This window comes from Anser anser, assembly GCF_964211835.1.
Source record: "Anser anser genome assembly, chromosome: 14".
Classification (NCBI taxonomy): Eukaryota; Metazoa; Chordata; class Aves; order Anseriformes; family Anatidae; genus Anser; species Anser anser.
Genome location: NC_139735.1, coordinates 202606 through 215858, shown reverse-complemented (window position 1 = coordinate 215858; position 13253 = coordinate 202606). Strand labels below are relative to the sequence as shown.

The 13253-nt window shown below is 43.4% G+C and overlaps 1 protein-coding gene across 1 annotated transcript; it reads right to left on the bottom strand.

The window, feature by feature from the left end:
* Window positions 1–971: 971 nt before the first annotated feature.
* On the bottom strand, window positions 972–12424 carry LOC310881293 (GDNF family receptor alpha-4-like). Its single transcript, XM_083798445.1, has 8 exons — window positions 12268–12424; window positions 8375–8650; window positions 7583–7675; window positions 6822–7167; window positions 6634–6743; window positions 5374–5508; window positions 4442–4572; window positions 972–4134 (listed from the first exon to the last, which is right to left on the bottom strand). Exons 1-8 carry the CDS (start codon window positions 12308–12310, stop codon window positions 4000–4002), a joined length of 1269 nt encoding a protein of 422 aa, XP_083654571.1. The 5' UTR covers window positions 12311–12424; the 3' UTR covers window positions 972–3999.
* Window positions 12425–13253: the final 829 nt, after the last annotated feature.

Genomic DNA, 13253 nt, shown 5'->3' with positions numbered 1-13253 from the left:
TATAAGAAAAGCTTCCATTAGAGGCAAAACCAAGCTCAGCCTCAACTGACCCTCCCTCATCTGAAAAAAGGTTCAGCCACAAAATCCCTTAGGTAAAAGTTATTAGCCGTGGATCATATTTACCATGTTTCAATGGGGGAAGCAACTGTAGAGTAGCAGCTGGTTCAGATTCCATAGTAGTGCTGGTTGGCTTCCTGCTTCTTCACTGTTGTCCCCAAAAGCTTTGTCTGGTGCGTGGACACCCCGAAGATTACTTTTGGAGTTTTTCTTCATGTTCTTGTGCTGCCTTCCATTTTAGCAAATAGAGCAACGTGTGATGTTTATGATGTATTGAAAATGATACCTTTGTTCTTTATGGGTGCTGAACCTGTAGTGTTGTCTTGTAAACTTGAAGTTACCTTGTACCATCAGCAGGTTTTAAAAGGCATTCCAGGGTAGTAGCCAAGAATTACTGTTTGAAGTAAAGCTTATTTTTTCCGGATCTGTGATACAAATGGTGTCCCTCTTTAAAAAGAAAAACATGTTCCTTTGATTGTTCCTTAAGCTTGTGCGTTTGCTGGAGGAAGTAGGAATTATTTTAATGAGGCTAAGGCATGATGCTTCAGGGATTCCAAATCCAAGGCTTATCTCTGGCATAACCTTGCTTGTGACCTTGGACAAGAAATGCCTACCAGTTCTCTCACTTGTCAGACAAGAAATAACTCATCCAACACAGCGACTGAGCTCATTGCTCAAAAAGAACTATGTGAATGCCCTTTGTAAATACATTAAACCACGTTAAGAAATCTAAAGCTACATCAGATTTCTAGAAGCCATATCTGAAGTCCCTGACAGTGAGCGATGTCTGTAAAAGTTACTGTTGAGATTGCTTGGTAAGAGATCCTGTCTCTGTTCTTTCCCATAATGTGTCCAGCAGTAGACACTAAGGAGTGTAGCTTCTCTTAAGGGCACAGAAAGGCAGGAGACTTCTAGAGTTGCAAGATAAATTTTATTACTGAGTTTTGGCATTATTTTACACTCTTAAAAATAATTTACATTACAACAATTAGAAGGTTTCTTCCTTTTATATGCTTGCTGAGAGTTCAATATTAAGACTGACAGGACAGAGAATTTCTATTAGATTATTTTCGTATTTAGAGCAAAGGTGCTAGCTGGATGTTGTATTGCAGTTACTAGTGAATAGATGCTGAGGGGTTTCTGTTGTTGTTGTTTTGTTTTTTGTAAATTACCATGTAGTACAGATAGTAGGAACTGTTCTGAATGTGTTGTGATGCTAGCAGAACTGGACTGATACTGGCATGATGTTTCTTAGTAGTAGTTATACTTCTGCATGCACGTATGCTGTGTCATTGAACAACTGTGATATTTGGAGATTAGGTGTTAAGAAAGTTTAAGTAAAAATGGATTTCTACACACATCAGTGTGAGTACTTTTGAGTGCAGGTGTATTTATAGGAAAATTTTGTTTCCAGTTATTGATGAATGAGTTTTAGGAGGCAGCTGTATATATAAAGGTGCATACGTACATAGAAAAAGGACGTAAGACATTTGGAGAAAAATCCCAACTGATGCGTTCTATTTAATTTCTGTCTAGAGCAGGATTTTGTCTGACTGTAAAGCATTTTCCTATGTAATCCAGGGCACAACAGGAGGCTGCAGTTGCAATCAGTAACCTTCTCATTAGGGGCTAAAAGTCCACAGTGCCATGAATACGAACAACAAATGCTAATGCCTTTCCCCATATCCACCTGTCTCAGAGCACTGAAGTGGAGAAAGAGGAAAACTCACAGCATTGATGAGTGGAAGATGGATGCTGTAGACTATATATGTGGTAGAGATGGCTCAGGGAAAGCTATTCTATCTTTCTGATAAACGTTCTCACTGATTTGTGGAATATTGTAAAGCACGATGTTTTCCTCTTCCCTGTCACTCTCCAGCAATCTCTGGAGATAACACAACCTACGATGCTACAATAAAGAGCCTTGACACGCATTTCCAGCCTCACCTTATGGAGGATGGCCAAATGTAGATCTCAGAGTTCTGTGGTAACATGGGCTCTATTTTCATTAAAGAGGGGTAACAAACATGTGGAAACAATGCTGTCTTTTGATTCACATAGTCACATTTCAGTAGGCAATGGTAAATAACAGCATTCATATTCCTCTTAATTAAGATAACATGATACTTGTTCCTACTGCATGGAAATAAGGTGTTGCTTCTCTATGCAACAAAGTCCTGCTCCATGCAATCATTTTCCTGCCCTACCTGCCCAAGAAGGTAAGAGAAGGCTGGAATTCTAAACAGAAATATTAGCACTGCAGAAGGACAGCTACTCTGATACATTTAGCAATGGAAGATTCTCTGGTAAGAAGGTGTCTGACAGTGACTGGGAACCACAGCACATTACCTAGCTGGTACCTTTCTGGGAGCAGATAAAGCACAAGGCAGAAAGAAATGCTAACCTGTTCTGCATCTATTCAGGACTGTAATATTGCTCACACAGTATTAGCTGTGCATAATATTGTTCAGATCTGTTGTACCTCATAGGATGAACAAGAGGCATTATATGTGTGTGTAGAGAAGCTGTACTGAACTCAGTTTCTAGCTATCCTGAAAGCATAAGATGGCTGATGAGGCAACTCTTGCACACAATTGATTGTGGACTATTAACCTATGCTCAGAAATCAATATTTACTTAACACCACATTTTAACAGGCCAATGCAGCATAAAATAACAGCAGTTATACAGTGCACATGTTTACACTCAGAATAAAGAGATTATGAAATAGAGCTTGGCAAAGGAGGAGGCTGGCAGGGAGTGAAAGGGGAAAATGATAACTTCAGTATGTGGAAAGGTACAAACTAGTTCCATCTTTCAGAGGCTTCTGCAACTGAATGTGCCAGGAGAATACAACTTCAGTGTAGTGAATACAGCTTCAATGAGCTATCCGCTTTCTGTAAGCATTCCTGAAAAGGTTTGGCCTGAGGCCTGGCAAGGTCATCCTTGGCTAGATGAATTTACTAGGGTTGAGTAGAGAAATCTCTGCTAACCCACAAAATACAAGTCTGTTGCTAGCCATGCTAATGGATGTTATGTATAGTTACAAGGGGCAAAACTGAAAGAAGCAAGAACATAATCTGGGGTATAGCATCCTTGACCTGGGATAGTGTTTTTCATATATTTAAAAGAATGGATTTGGAAAAAAATAAAAATAAAAGGAACTGAAAGTAATCCAGAACTGGTGTTTGACAGGGACTTTATGTTTACATTTACTTGGCTTTGTTTGCAACTCCCCCTGGAGTGAGGCCACTAAATCTTAAAGATGGTATGCTGTACTCTGTGCCTGAGGAAGAGCTTCAGGAGGTGGGGTGATAGGATACAGTGTCAGGTACAGAATCTTAGAATATCCTGAGTTGGAAGGGACCCACAAGGATCATCAAGTCCAACTCCTGGCTCTGCACAGGACCACCCAAAAATCAAACTATATGTCTGAGTGCATTGTCCAAATGTTTCTTGAATACTGGCAGGCTCAGTGCAGTGACTACTGCCCTAGGGAGCCTGTTCCAGTGCCTGAACACCCCCTCAGTGAAGAACCTTTTCCTAAAATCCAGCCTGAACCTCCTCTGTTGCAGCTTCATGCTGTTTCTGACTAAAGGTGCCTCCCTCTATTCAGAAACCTAACCCTGCACAAGTTCTGACAGAATTCAGACTTCGGTTTTAAAATACTGTGCTTGAATATCAGCTGGACTTTTACTCAAAATACTAACATGGCAGAAGCAATGGTGGGCTCCAAATCTGCAGCTCTTAGTGCAAACTGACTGGGGGAAAGTGGGATGCAAGCTGGGGAGAGGTTTCTAGTGACTGCATTTATGGGTTAAGGCTACTCCCTTCCTCTTTTCCAGAAGCCTTTTGTTTCTCCAGGGTAAATCAGTAGTGGGAGGTGCCTGGATATGGAATAAGATTAATAATATGGGAAGGAAAGATGCAATTTATGCCAAGTTAAAGTGCACTCAGCAACAGGGGCAGGAACAGAGACAGAGATGACCAAGAAACAGCAGTTCCAGAATATACAGAGGAGACCATAGGCAAACTGCTGTGTTCAGAGGTCTCTCGATGTGTCTTCATTTCTGCCACCTAGGAAATGAAAAGGAGGAATGAATCCCAGTTAGACTTATTTGTGCTCAAACACCTCTGTAGGGCCTCCAATTCTGGGCACAGCTGTGAGACTATAGGAAACTTGTGCAGCCAAGCAGCAAGGCCTCCTATTTCTGCTTGTCTGTGGAAGGAATAGGTTCAGCTAAAGTAGATTAGGGTTCTGCATGCATATGGCATCCCTCATGTTGATGTCCAAAATCATACATTTCCAGATCCGGGGTTATTGGACAACTGTCTCTACGTTGCTTGACTCACCACTTGCTGGAGGCAACAAAGCAATACGTACCTGGGACATTTCTGAAGCAAGAGATGTGCTGGCACTGTCTCCTTGGAAGCTTAGGGAAGATGAATAGAATAAGTCTTCCTGTCGTTCTAGACCTGTCTGCTTCTGGTGCATTTGAGACCAAATAGTATTTTCTGTAAACAGAAGTAAAGCAAGAGTCTTATTGTACTTTTCTTGTGCATACCTTGGAGTTTAGTGAACAGAAGTCTAGGGTAGCTATTTTAAGAAAGGCACTCACAGTCTGTATGGATTTGATTTAGAAAATACATATTTTGTGTTTAATAAATGGCACGTTACTTTGTGGGTTTACTTGTGACTTTTAGAAGAGACTACAAGGCCAATTTTCACTCTACCTGAAGACCTTTGGGTTTCTATGGGACTTTGCCAGCTGTCTATTTGTAAGGGGCAGCTATGTAGTATCTCAGGTGGGATGTTTGGGTTGTAGGTGTATCTATAGTGCTGGGTATAAGTCTTTTCAGTATAGCAGTAGGTAGATTTAAATAATCATTTATCTAATTATGCTGATTTCTTTGTTTGATATCATCTGGAAGCTTTTACAAACGAAGTATTTAAATCTTATTAAGGTATGTTGCTAGTAAGGGGAGGAGGAACCAAAACCCCATAATCCTGGTGCAGTGATGGGGCTACTCAGCAACCTATGGATACAACACATCTGCCACCCCCTGTTTTCTTTGTAATCCCTTCATTTGAATGCTGTTTGTAGATAGCTTCACTGGTGTCTGTGTTGGTAAAAGATATAAAATCACCTCTGTGAGCAGATCCAGGCTGGTCCCACAGGTTGGCTAGGAGATCATGGAAACACTTCAGAAGACAGAACTATATGCAAGAGCAATGCAATGTAGGATCTTGAAATGAACAGGATTTGAACTTCCCTGTGCTAAGCTGTTTCCCCAGTTCCATGATGTGATGCTTACCAAGGCATTTGTTGCTCTCAAACATGCTGAGTATCTGGTCACACTTCTCCTTCTGGTTGCCGCTGCTCTCACATGTACACCACAAGGAGACCTCCACGCTGGAGTTACTGATGTAGTTGGGTGTCATAGGTGTGCCTGTCCCAAACCCCCAGAAATGGGAATCAAGATTTACTTCACTAAGTGAAAGAAGCATGATCGGTCCTCTTGTGTTAAAGACAATGCTACCCTGGAGGCAGAAGCCTTCCATTGTGATGTGCTTGTTACTCAGAAGAGGTCAGAAGCCCCTGCAAGGTGACCTAGGTCTGTTGAATACATGTGCAGTCTGCTACACTGTGAGAAAGTGGGGAGGTTGTTAATCCCAACTCAATCTGACGGTGAGGTATACTGATAACTGAACCTGGTGAAAACATTAGACTGAAGGATGTGAACCATCTGCAGAGATTCAACTGCAATACTGGCATATAACAGCAAAAGGCTCTCTCAGTTCTCACATAGCAGGCAATACTGCGTGGCCAAATGCTTTTTGCCAAACAAGCGCTGCACATCTGTAGTGTGCCATTCAGAGCACAGAGTTTATTTGGGATGAAAATAGCAAAAACATCTGGAAAACCAGAAGTTGTAGTCTAGAATTACAGCTTCTGAGATACTGTTGCACTTTGTCGCTTCTCCTTTGAACCAATCTGAAAAGGTATTAGCAAGTTGACAGCAAATGTCTGTAAGCAAAGACAACTTTCATTCCAACAGCTGATAGTGCTTTGTGTACCTGTTGTTCTGACTGGCTCAAAGATAGTGTGCACACAGTGTTAAACCACCAGGAATGTAAACATTAAGAAGTGAGGGCATGTATAATAACGATCCTATCCTACAACTGGATTCTGCTGTGATCATGATGTAGCTCCTACAGCAGGAATGTCTTAATTCATACAGCCAAGAGAGTCCCAGTGGTCAGGCATTTAGAGCATTTTGCATCAGCTGATGATGCGAACAGGAGTGCAAGAATCCCAGGCAAGTGCTGCTGCTTTGACAGCAGCGGATGGGACAAAACAGAGTGATAAATGCCACCAAGGAGCTCTCTTTGGGCTGCATTTACCTCAGAAGCAAGTGAGAACACTATCATCAATTAGGCTAAGGCATGTTTATGGGCATACTGAGCACTATTACCTGCATCAAAGCAAGACAGTCCCTCACAGCATAGCAGTGTGACTGCAAGTTTGTTGCCTAAAGGCATTCACCCTGTGTGTTCCCGTGGGTATCACTTACCAATCATCCCCATGTAAGCCTGCAGGCATGCAGCATGATTGTGCTGAGAGCAACCATCTGGGGACATATCTGCAGGTTGGCAGTTTTGTTGGAAGTCAGCCAGTCGGGATCTGTAGGAAGGAAAATAAGACTATCAGTGTCTATGTTGTTCTCTTCTTGTGGCTAGTGTCTGCTGCTGCCAGACCTACTTGCAGATGTGGTCTTCCAAGCAGGAGTCCAGAAGCCAGAGGCAGTTGGGTTTAGTGTTATACTGAAAGGAACAATCGGGAACAATAGTTTTCCGGCGTCGTTCTCCACAAAGTTCATCCTGACACGGACAGAACAGGATCCTTCTAGTGAAATCCTCAGGCACTTTCTCAAAGAAATTTCTTAGCCCTCTGTGGCATTTGCGACGGTCACACATGTCCTCACTTCCTGCTCCCTTGGTGCAGATTGAGGCATAGTCTGTGCGCAGCCGAACACACTTCTTGCTCAGATTACAGACATGAGTTGCTTTCAGGCATGGATTTGTTGCATCTCCTGCTAACTGTGAGCCTATAAAGCCAAAAAAAAAACCCAAACCATAAACAAGGAAGCAAGTCTTCAGAAAAGATTTTACATGGAAATAGGACTAGCCCTTACTTGATGGTCTAATTGCTAACATCAAAATGAACAAAGCAACTTAGTCCTGCTATGTGCCTGTAGCATGACACTGCAGTGATGTTAGTTACAAAATCACATATTTTATTGGTTGACGTTCCAAAGAATGCATCATTGTGGGTTACTGCCTGTTTCATAGGCCTGGATCTGTAGCTATATTTATATTTGGTAGGGGTGCAAATACAGGTAAGTACCCAGAGCAGACATTCCTCCGAGGTCAAGTACCTCAAATCATTCTTCTTAATAATTTTCAGCCCCTGAAAAGTTAAAAACCAGCAGCAGCATATCATATAACCATTATAATCCCTACCTGATAGCAGAGCTGCCAGTTCGTTATAATCTGTCTTCCAGTGTTCTTCATTTGCTGGATTCTCATAAGGAGAGGTCTCCAAATTGAAATAGCCTAGGCAAGACACAAGGTATTCTATTTTATGCAGTGGGAGAAATGTGTTGTGACCAGTTTTTTTTCTTTTTTTTTTTTTTTTCCTCTTATTTGTGATTCTTCAGGTTGGGGTTCAGAGATGTTCTATCATGCTCAAAGCCAAATGCCAAGAATGGTTCTGCTGGAGATGCAAAGGTGTTACTGTATAGCAACAGCATTACATTTTGTCATTAGATTTCCTCTGGCTGGAATTTGGTCTATGTTGAAATTTGCTTTTTTTTGGCCTCAGTGCTAGTGAGGAGATATGCAGCATTGGCAGTCCCTGGTGGGAGGCCAAGTAGAAGCATCCCATTAAAGCTGGAGAGAAGTAGCCTGCTCATGGATGCCGTTACAGTGTGTGTGATAATCTCACATCCGTTTTCAGTGATGGATAGATGTGACCATTTTGAGGTGATTTTTACAGCACTAAATATAAGTAAATGTCTCAAACTAGCTATCTTTGTTTTGTAAGGTCCCCGGTGTATTTGAAGGGCCAGTCGCAGACCAGATCAGTTTTCTATGCTTATCAAACAGAGAAGTAATGACTCCTCTTTACTAGGAGATGTGGCTCCAAAGTGATAACCTGCAGTGTTGGGAAGTGGCCCTTCACGTTTTTTTTCAGGTGGTGGGGCAGGGTTGAGCCTTACTAGTACCTTCTAAATTCATATTATTTCATCTCACCATCTGTCATGCTGGTGTGAACAGTCCAGAAAACGCGTAGGCAATGCTCCTGTCTCTTCATGCGTCGGTGACACTTGCAGTGCAGTAAAGAGCTGTTTCCGAGGTCTAGCTCTGCATTTAGACACCTGACCCTGGTATCATGATCCAGTGGAAGGAAGCGAGTCTTAGCAAGGGCACAGTCTTCCAGAATCCTGTAGGTGGCATTGCAGATGGAGTCTGAGAGGCACAGCTGTTCTGCTGCTATGCAGTCACTCCTTGGCAGAGACAGGAGGTCTCCTGGTCAAGCAGGGAAAAGATTGTTAGGATTTCAGTCAGGATGAATGCCACACAAACACGTTATCATTGTTCTGTTGGCATTCCTAGTAAGGACTCAGCGCAGAATTGGTTGGGGTCCTTCATACCGTAGCAAGGAGCAAAAGCTCTCCATTTAGAAACAAAAGGATGAGTATTAGTGTATTAAAGGGGGAACAAAAGATTAATGAAAAATCTCAAAAAATATTTTGTTTAATAAAACCTTTTTTTTTTTTCCCCATCACCCTTCACTCTTTCAATTTGGTCAGGATCAGGGATGGCTCTGTATTTTCCTGAAGCAGTAAATCTCTATGGAAACCTTGGCTTTGCTGAGGCCTGCTTTGAAGAAACTCTCCTATATGGGTAATGAAAAGCTCAGTGAAACAAACAAGTACTAACACGATGCTGCATGATGTAAGTCAGCGCTAGTGCCATTGCTATGTATATACTGGTCATTAAGAGATGCAGAGAAAACCATTGCCAGGGTGTAAAAGCAACTATTTTATTGAGCTTGGAAACGTAAGAATAAATATACGTATCCTTTGTATAATAGAAGAAACCCTTATCACTAGATGCAAGTAGTTTCATATAAAAGTGCTGACATGCAATCAATTTACAGTATATAGAACTGAATCCCTGAAATTTCTGCCAAAAACGCTGGGATGCAGGCTTGACCTATCAGCTTTCATCTTTTGGTCATTTGTGAATTCTGAGTATAACTATTTGTGTGTATTTGTATAACACATGTATTAATTTATATATATATATATATATATAAAATATTAATTTATATACACCCCACCACCTTACGGAAGTATTAAATAACCTTAATTTAACAATACAATCTTTAAAACTTGATGATTTTTTTTTTTTTAAATATATAGACTGTTCTGCCCTAAGGATAATACAGAGGGTGAGCTGTCATTTTCACAGAGAGGTGAATTCAGTCTGTAATCTTTCTTCACTTCTATAGTACATAAATCTATGTTTACAGTACAGGTACAACAAACCATAGAATCACAGAATGTTTTGGGTTGGAAAGACCTTAAAACCACCTAGTTCCAACCTCCCTGCATGGCCAGGGACACCTTTCACTAGAACAAGTTTCCCAAACCCCATCCAACCTAGACTTGTGAAGACTTGGAACAAGACTATTTGCTAACAGAATTTATATGTAGGCTAGTAGTACGTTTCTTCCCTTCAGGACAATATTGCTTGGCTGTTTTGGGGAAATAACTATGCCTAGCCTAACACCTATCTTTGATGTTCTTTGGGTATGTGATCTCACCTATCATTCTCTTGATCAGCAGGTGCTGTACTACTATTTCTGTCTGTCTTCACTACAAGCTAAATATATATATAGGTTCAGCTTATATTACGTGGTATACTGTCTTCGCTATCTAATTTGTTTTCTCACTTCCTTCACTTTTGCTGGCTTCATGAGTTTATTTGCTGTAAGCTGTAGGCTGTTTAATTCCATACTAGTCTGCTTCTCAAACTTCCTAGTTTTCCTACAGCCCAGTTACGCTATCTAGGTGTCTCTGTCCCAATCATACATATTTCTTGGCTTTTCTAGCAACTTCCTGTACTTTGTTGTTCATCTGGCTGTTATATAAAGACTGTATGACTTTGTGAATTTTCTGAAAAACAATCTCTCACCAGAAATGCTTTGTACCTGGCACAGTAGGTTTTGGTTAGGCATTCCACCTCAGCACAACCTTAAAGAACATTCTGAGTTTGATTACATCCCGTAAGGCTGCAAGCAGGGCAAATTTCCAATAGCAAATTTTCCAGCTTAAACGATTCAATGATTCTATTATCTCCAGTAGCTTTGGAATTCTAAGAGGTACAAACTGATCTACCTCACAAGGCCAGAACAAAGTACCATCTCCAACAGTGGCCTGTACTAGCTGTTGTAGTAAGCTCATTAAAGGACAGGACATACTTTCCTAGCCTTAAGAATTCTGCTCAACAAGCACCTGAGGTTTAAGTGACATTTTCAAAACTTTAAAGTGATATAGTTATTGACAGGGTGGAGCAAAACTGATTATAAATGAATGGACTGTGTTTTTGCCACAGGCCTATACCAGATGCTTTGGGTGAAGCTGCTGGAAACCTCAAAGCAGAGAAATTTAAAACAATCCTCCTTTACAGACATCATATAATAGCTGGCATTGTCTTAAGCCCTAATACATGACATGCTTCTTCTTTAAAAAAAAAAAAAAAGAAAAAGAAAAAAACAAACCACACACAAACAACAACAACAAAAACTTATAATTCCAGGCAGTCAGGTGAAAGAATTAGAAAGCTCTGTAGTTTAGCTTGCAGAAAGCATTAAAGGGACTGTACAGGAGTCCCTTCTGCAGCTAATAAATAAATAAATAAATAAATAAAAAGTAATATTCACTTCGCAAAACATGATTATTTGTATCTTAGAGAAATTAATAGTTAATACAACAGCCATTTATTCTCCCTTGTGACTCCGTGTTCTGTTATATATATTTATGGAGTTACAATTAATAGTATTATTATTTAAATATCCCTTGCACTCCACGCTCGTGAAAGAGAGGACAATTGCAGAAAGGAGACCTTTGCTTTATTAAGAACAGATATAAAGTAAGCATTAGTATTTGGACAACAGAAAACTAGGAAATCTACTGCAATCATGTTGCTGTAAATACTACTGAGATCTCAGCACAATAGCTCTTCTTTATAGCAGTCATGATATTCAGCAGTTGCACCTTTTTCTGAACGTAAAGCACTGACATCCCATAGGTAGGGTCTAGGAGTGCTTCAGAGCAGTTTTGTAGTTTCTCTATTTCTAGCCACTTCAACCATGAAGACTGCCCAAGAAAGAGATGAACTGGAAAGAGGAACCATTTCCATCCTCAGCCATTGTGACTTGTCAGTAGTATACGGCAGAGTAAGACAAACAGCTGTATCTCCACAGGAGCTCCCTAGATTGGTCTTTGCAAACTGAGCCTCATCTCAGAAAACTATCATCCTGAAGCATTTCAGAGGGGGACTGCCTGGAAGGTTGCTATCAAAACAAGCTCTCAGCAAAGTTATCTCAGACAGGTCCAGCGTCTCCTCCAAGAGCTAGAACGGACACTGTCTTTATGCCCTTTCTGCTGCGTTGAGGGATCAGCTCCTGACATCTGTCGCTCCCCGCTGCGAGTCAGAGCAGCAGGTCGTCCTCCTTCGCCTCCGCGAGCTTCGCCTCAATGAAATCCATTCCCCCGCCCCAGAGCATCCCTCCTTGGTCACATCAGCACTTGCGATTCACGTTTCAGGTCAAAGCAGCAGCATGTCTTTCCCGGTTTGAAACACGGCTTCTTCACTGCTGCCGGGGCCGGTAGCCCCGAGCCCGGGACGCGCCCCGGGCTCGTCCGGCGCCAGGAGCGCGCAAACGGGCCGCCCGGACGGGGTCAGCGAGGGGCGCCGGCCCCGGGCACAGCTTCTGCCGGCAGCGGGCCGGGGCCGGGGCCGGGGCCGCGCAGCCCAGCCCAGCCCAGCCCAGCCCAGCCCAGCCCAGCCCAGCCCTGCCCTGCCCTGCCCTGCCCTGCCCTGCCCTGCCCTGCCCTGCCGCCCCGCGCTGTTACCGGCTCGGGAGAAGAGCAGCCCCAGGAGCAGGGCGAGCAGCATGCTGCAGCCCAGCCAGCGGTCGCCCTCTGCGGGTGCTGGGTCCGCAGCTCACAGGCTGCGCGCAGCCCGCCAGCGTGGGAGCGGCCCCCGCCCCGCCCCGCCCCGCCCCGCCCCGGCTCGGCCCGGCCCGGCCCGGCCCCGTCGAGGTGCTGGCGGCGAGCGCCGCCCCGCGGCTCGGCCCCGTGCTCCCGCGGGGGCAGCGGCGGCGCTCGGAGCCGCGGCGGGCCGGGGCGAGGGCCGGGGCGAGGGCCGGGGCCGGGCGCTGCAGCTGCGGGCAGCCCGTCGCGGCTGTCCCGAGAGCACCCGGTGAGCCGCTGGGCCCCGCGGCGCAGGCCGTGCAGGGCCGTGCGCCCAGGCAAGACCGGCGAGGATGTTTCAGAAGCGGCGTTTAGGAAGGATGCCGTGTAAAACTCCCGTTTGTTGGGTTGCTCGCTGAGTCCTAGCACTGAGGGCAAAGCTGTAGTCGCTGGTAACTCTGTGAGGAGCACCCGCAGGGGTGCGCTTTGGTGAAAAAAAAAAAAAAAAAAGGAAAAAAAAAGTGAACATTAAACAGAGGAAGTGGCCTTGGACGGGACAGATGCTGGCTGGCTCTTGAATAAATTCCCTTGGTGCTTCTTTGGTCTGCAGAAAGGATGGCATGAGCTTTTGGCTCCTTCCCATTAGCTTTGCTGTGAAGGGTCTTTTCAGAAACGTACCCGTTGCAGGCTTGTCCTTTATTGGGCTATTTTTCTAGATCCCCACTATGTAGGGCATTTCCAAGACCCTATGTGACATTAAGGCAGATGTGCTTCTTTTTGAACAGGTCTTTCGTTTTAGTTTCCATCCCAAGATCTAGTTAACCAATGTGAAAAAGTAACATGCCAACATGTACACATCAAACAGTAATACATGAAAATAAGGTGAACTTTTGGTAGATCAGTTGTTTGTACAAGTAGAGAGCCTT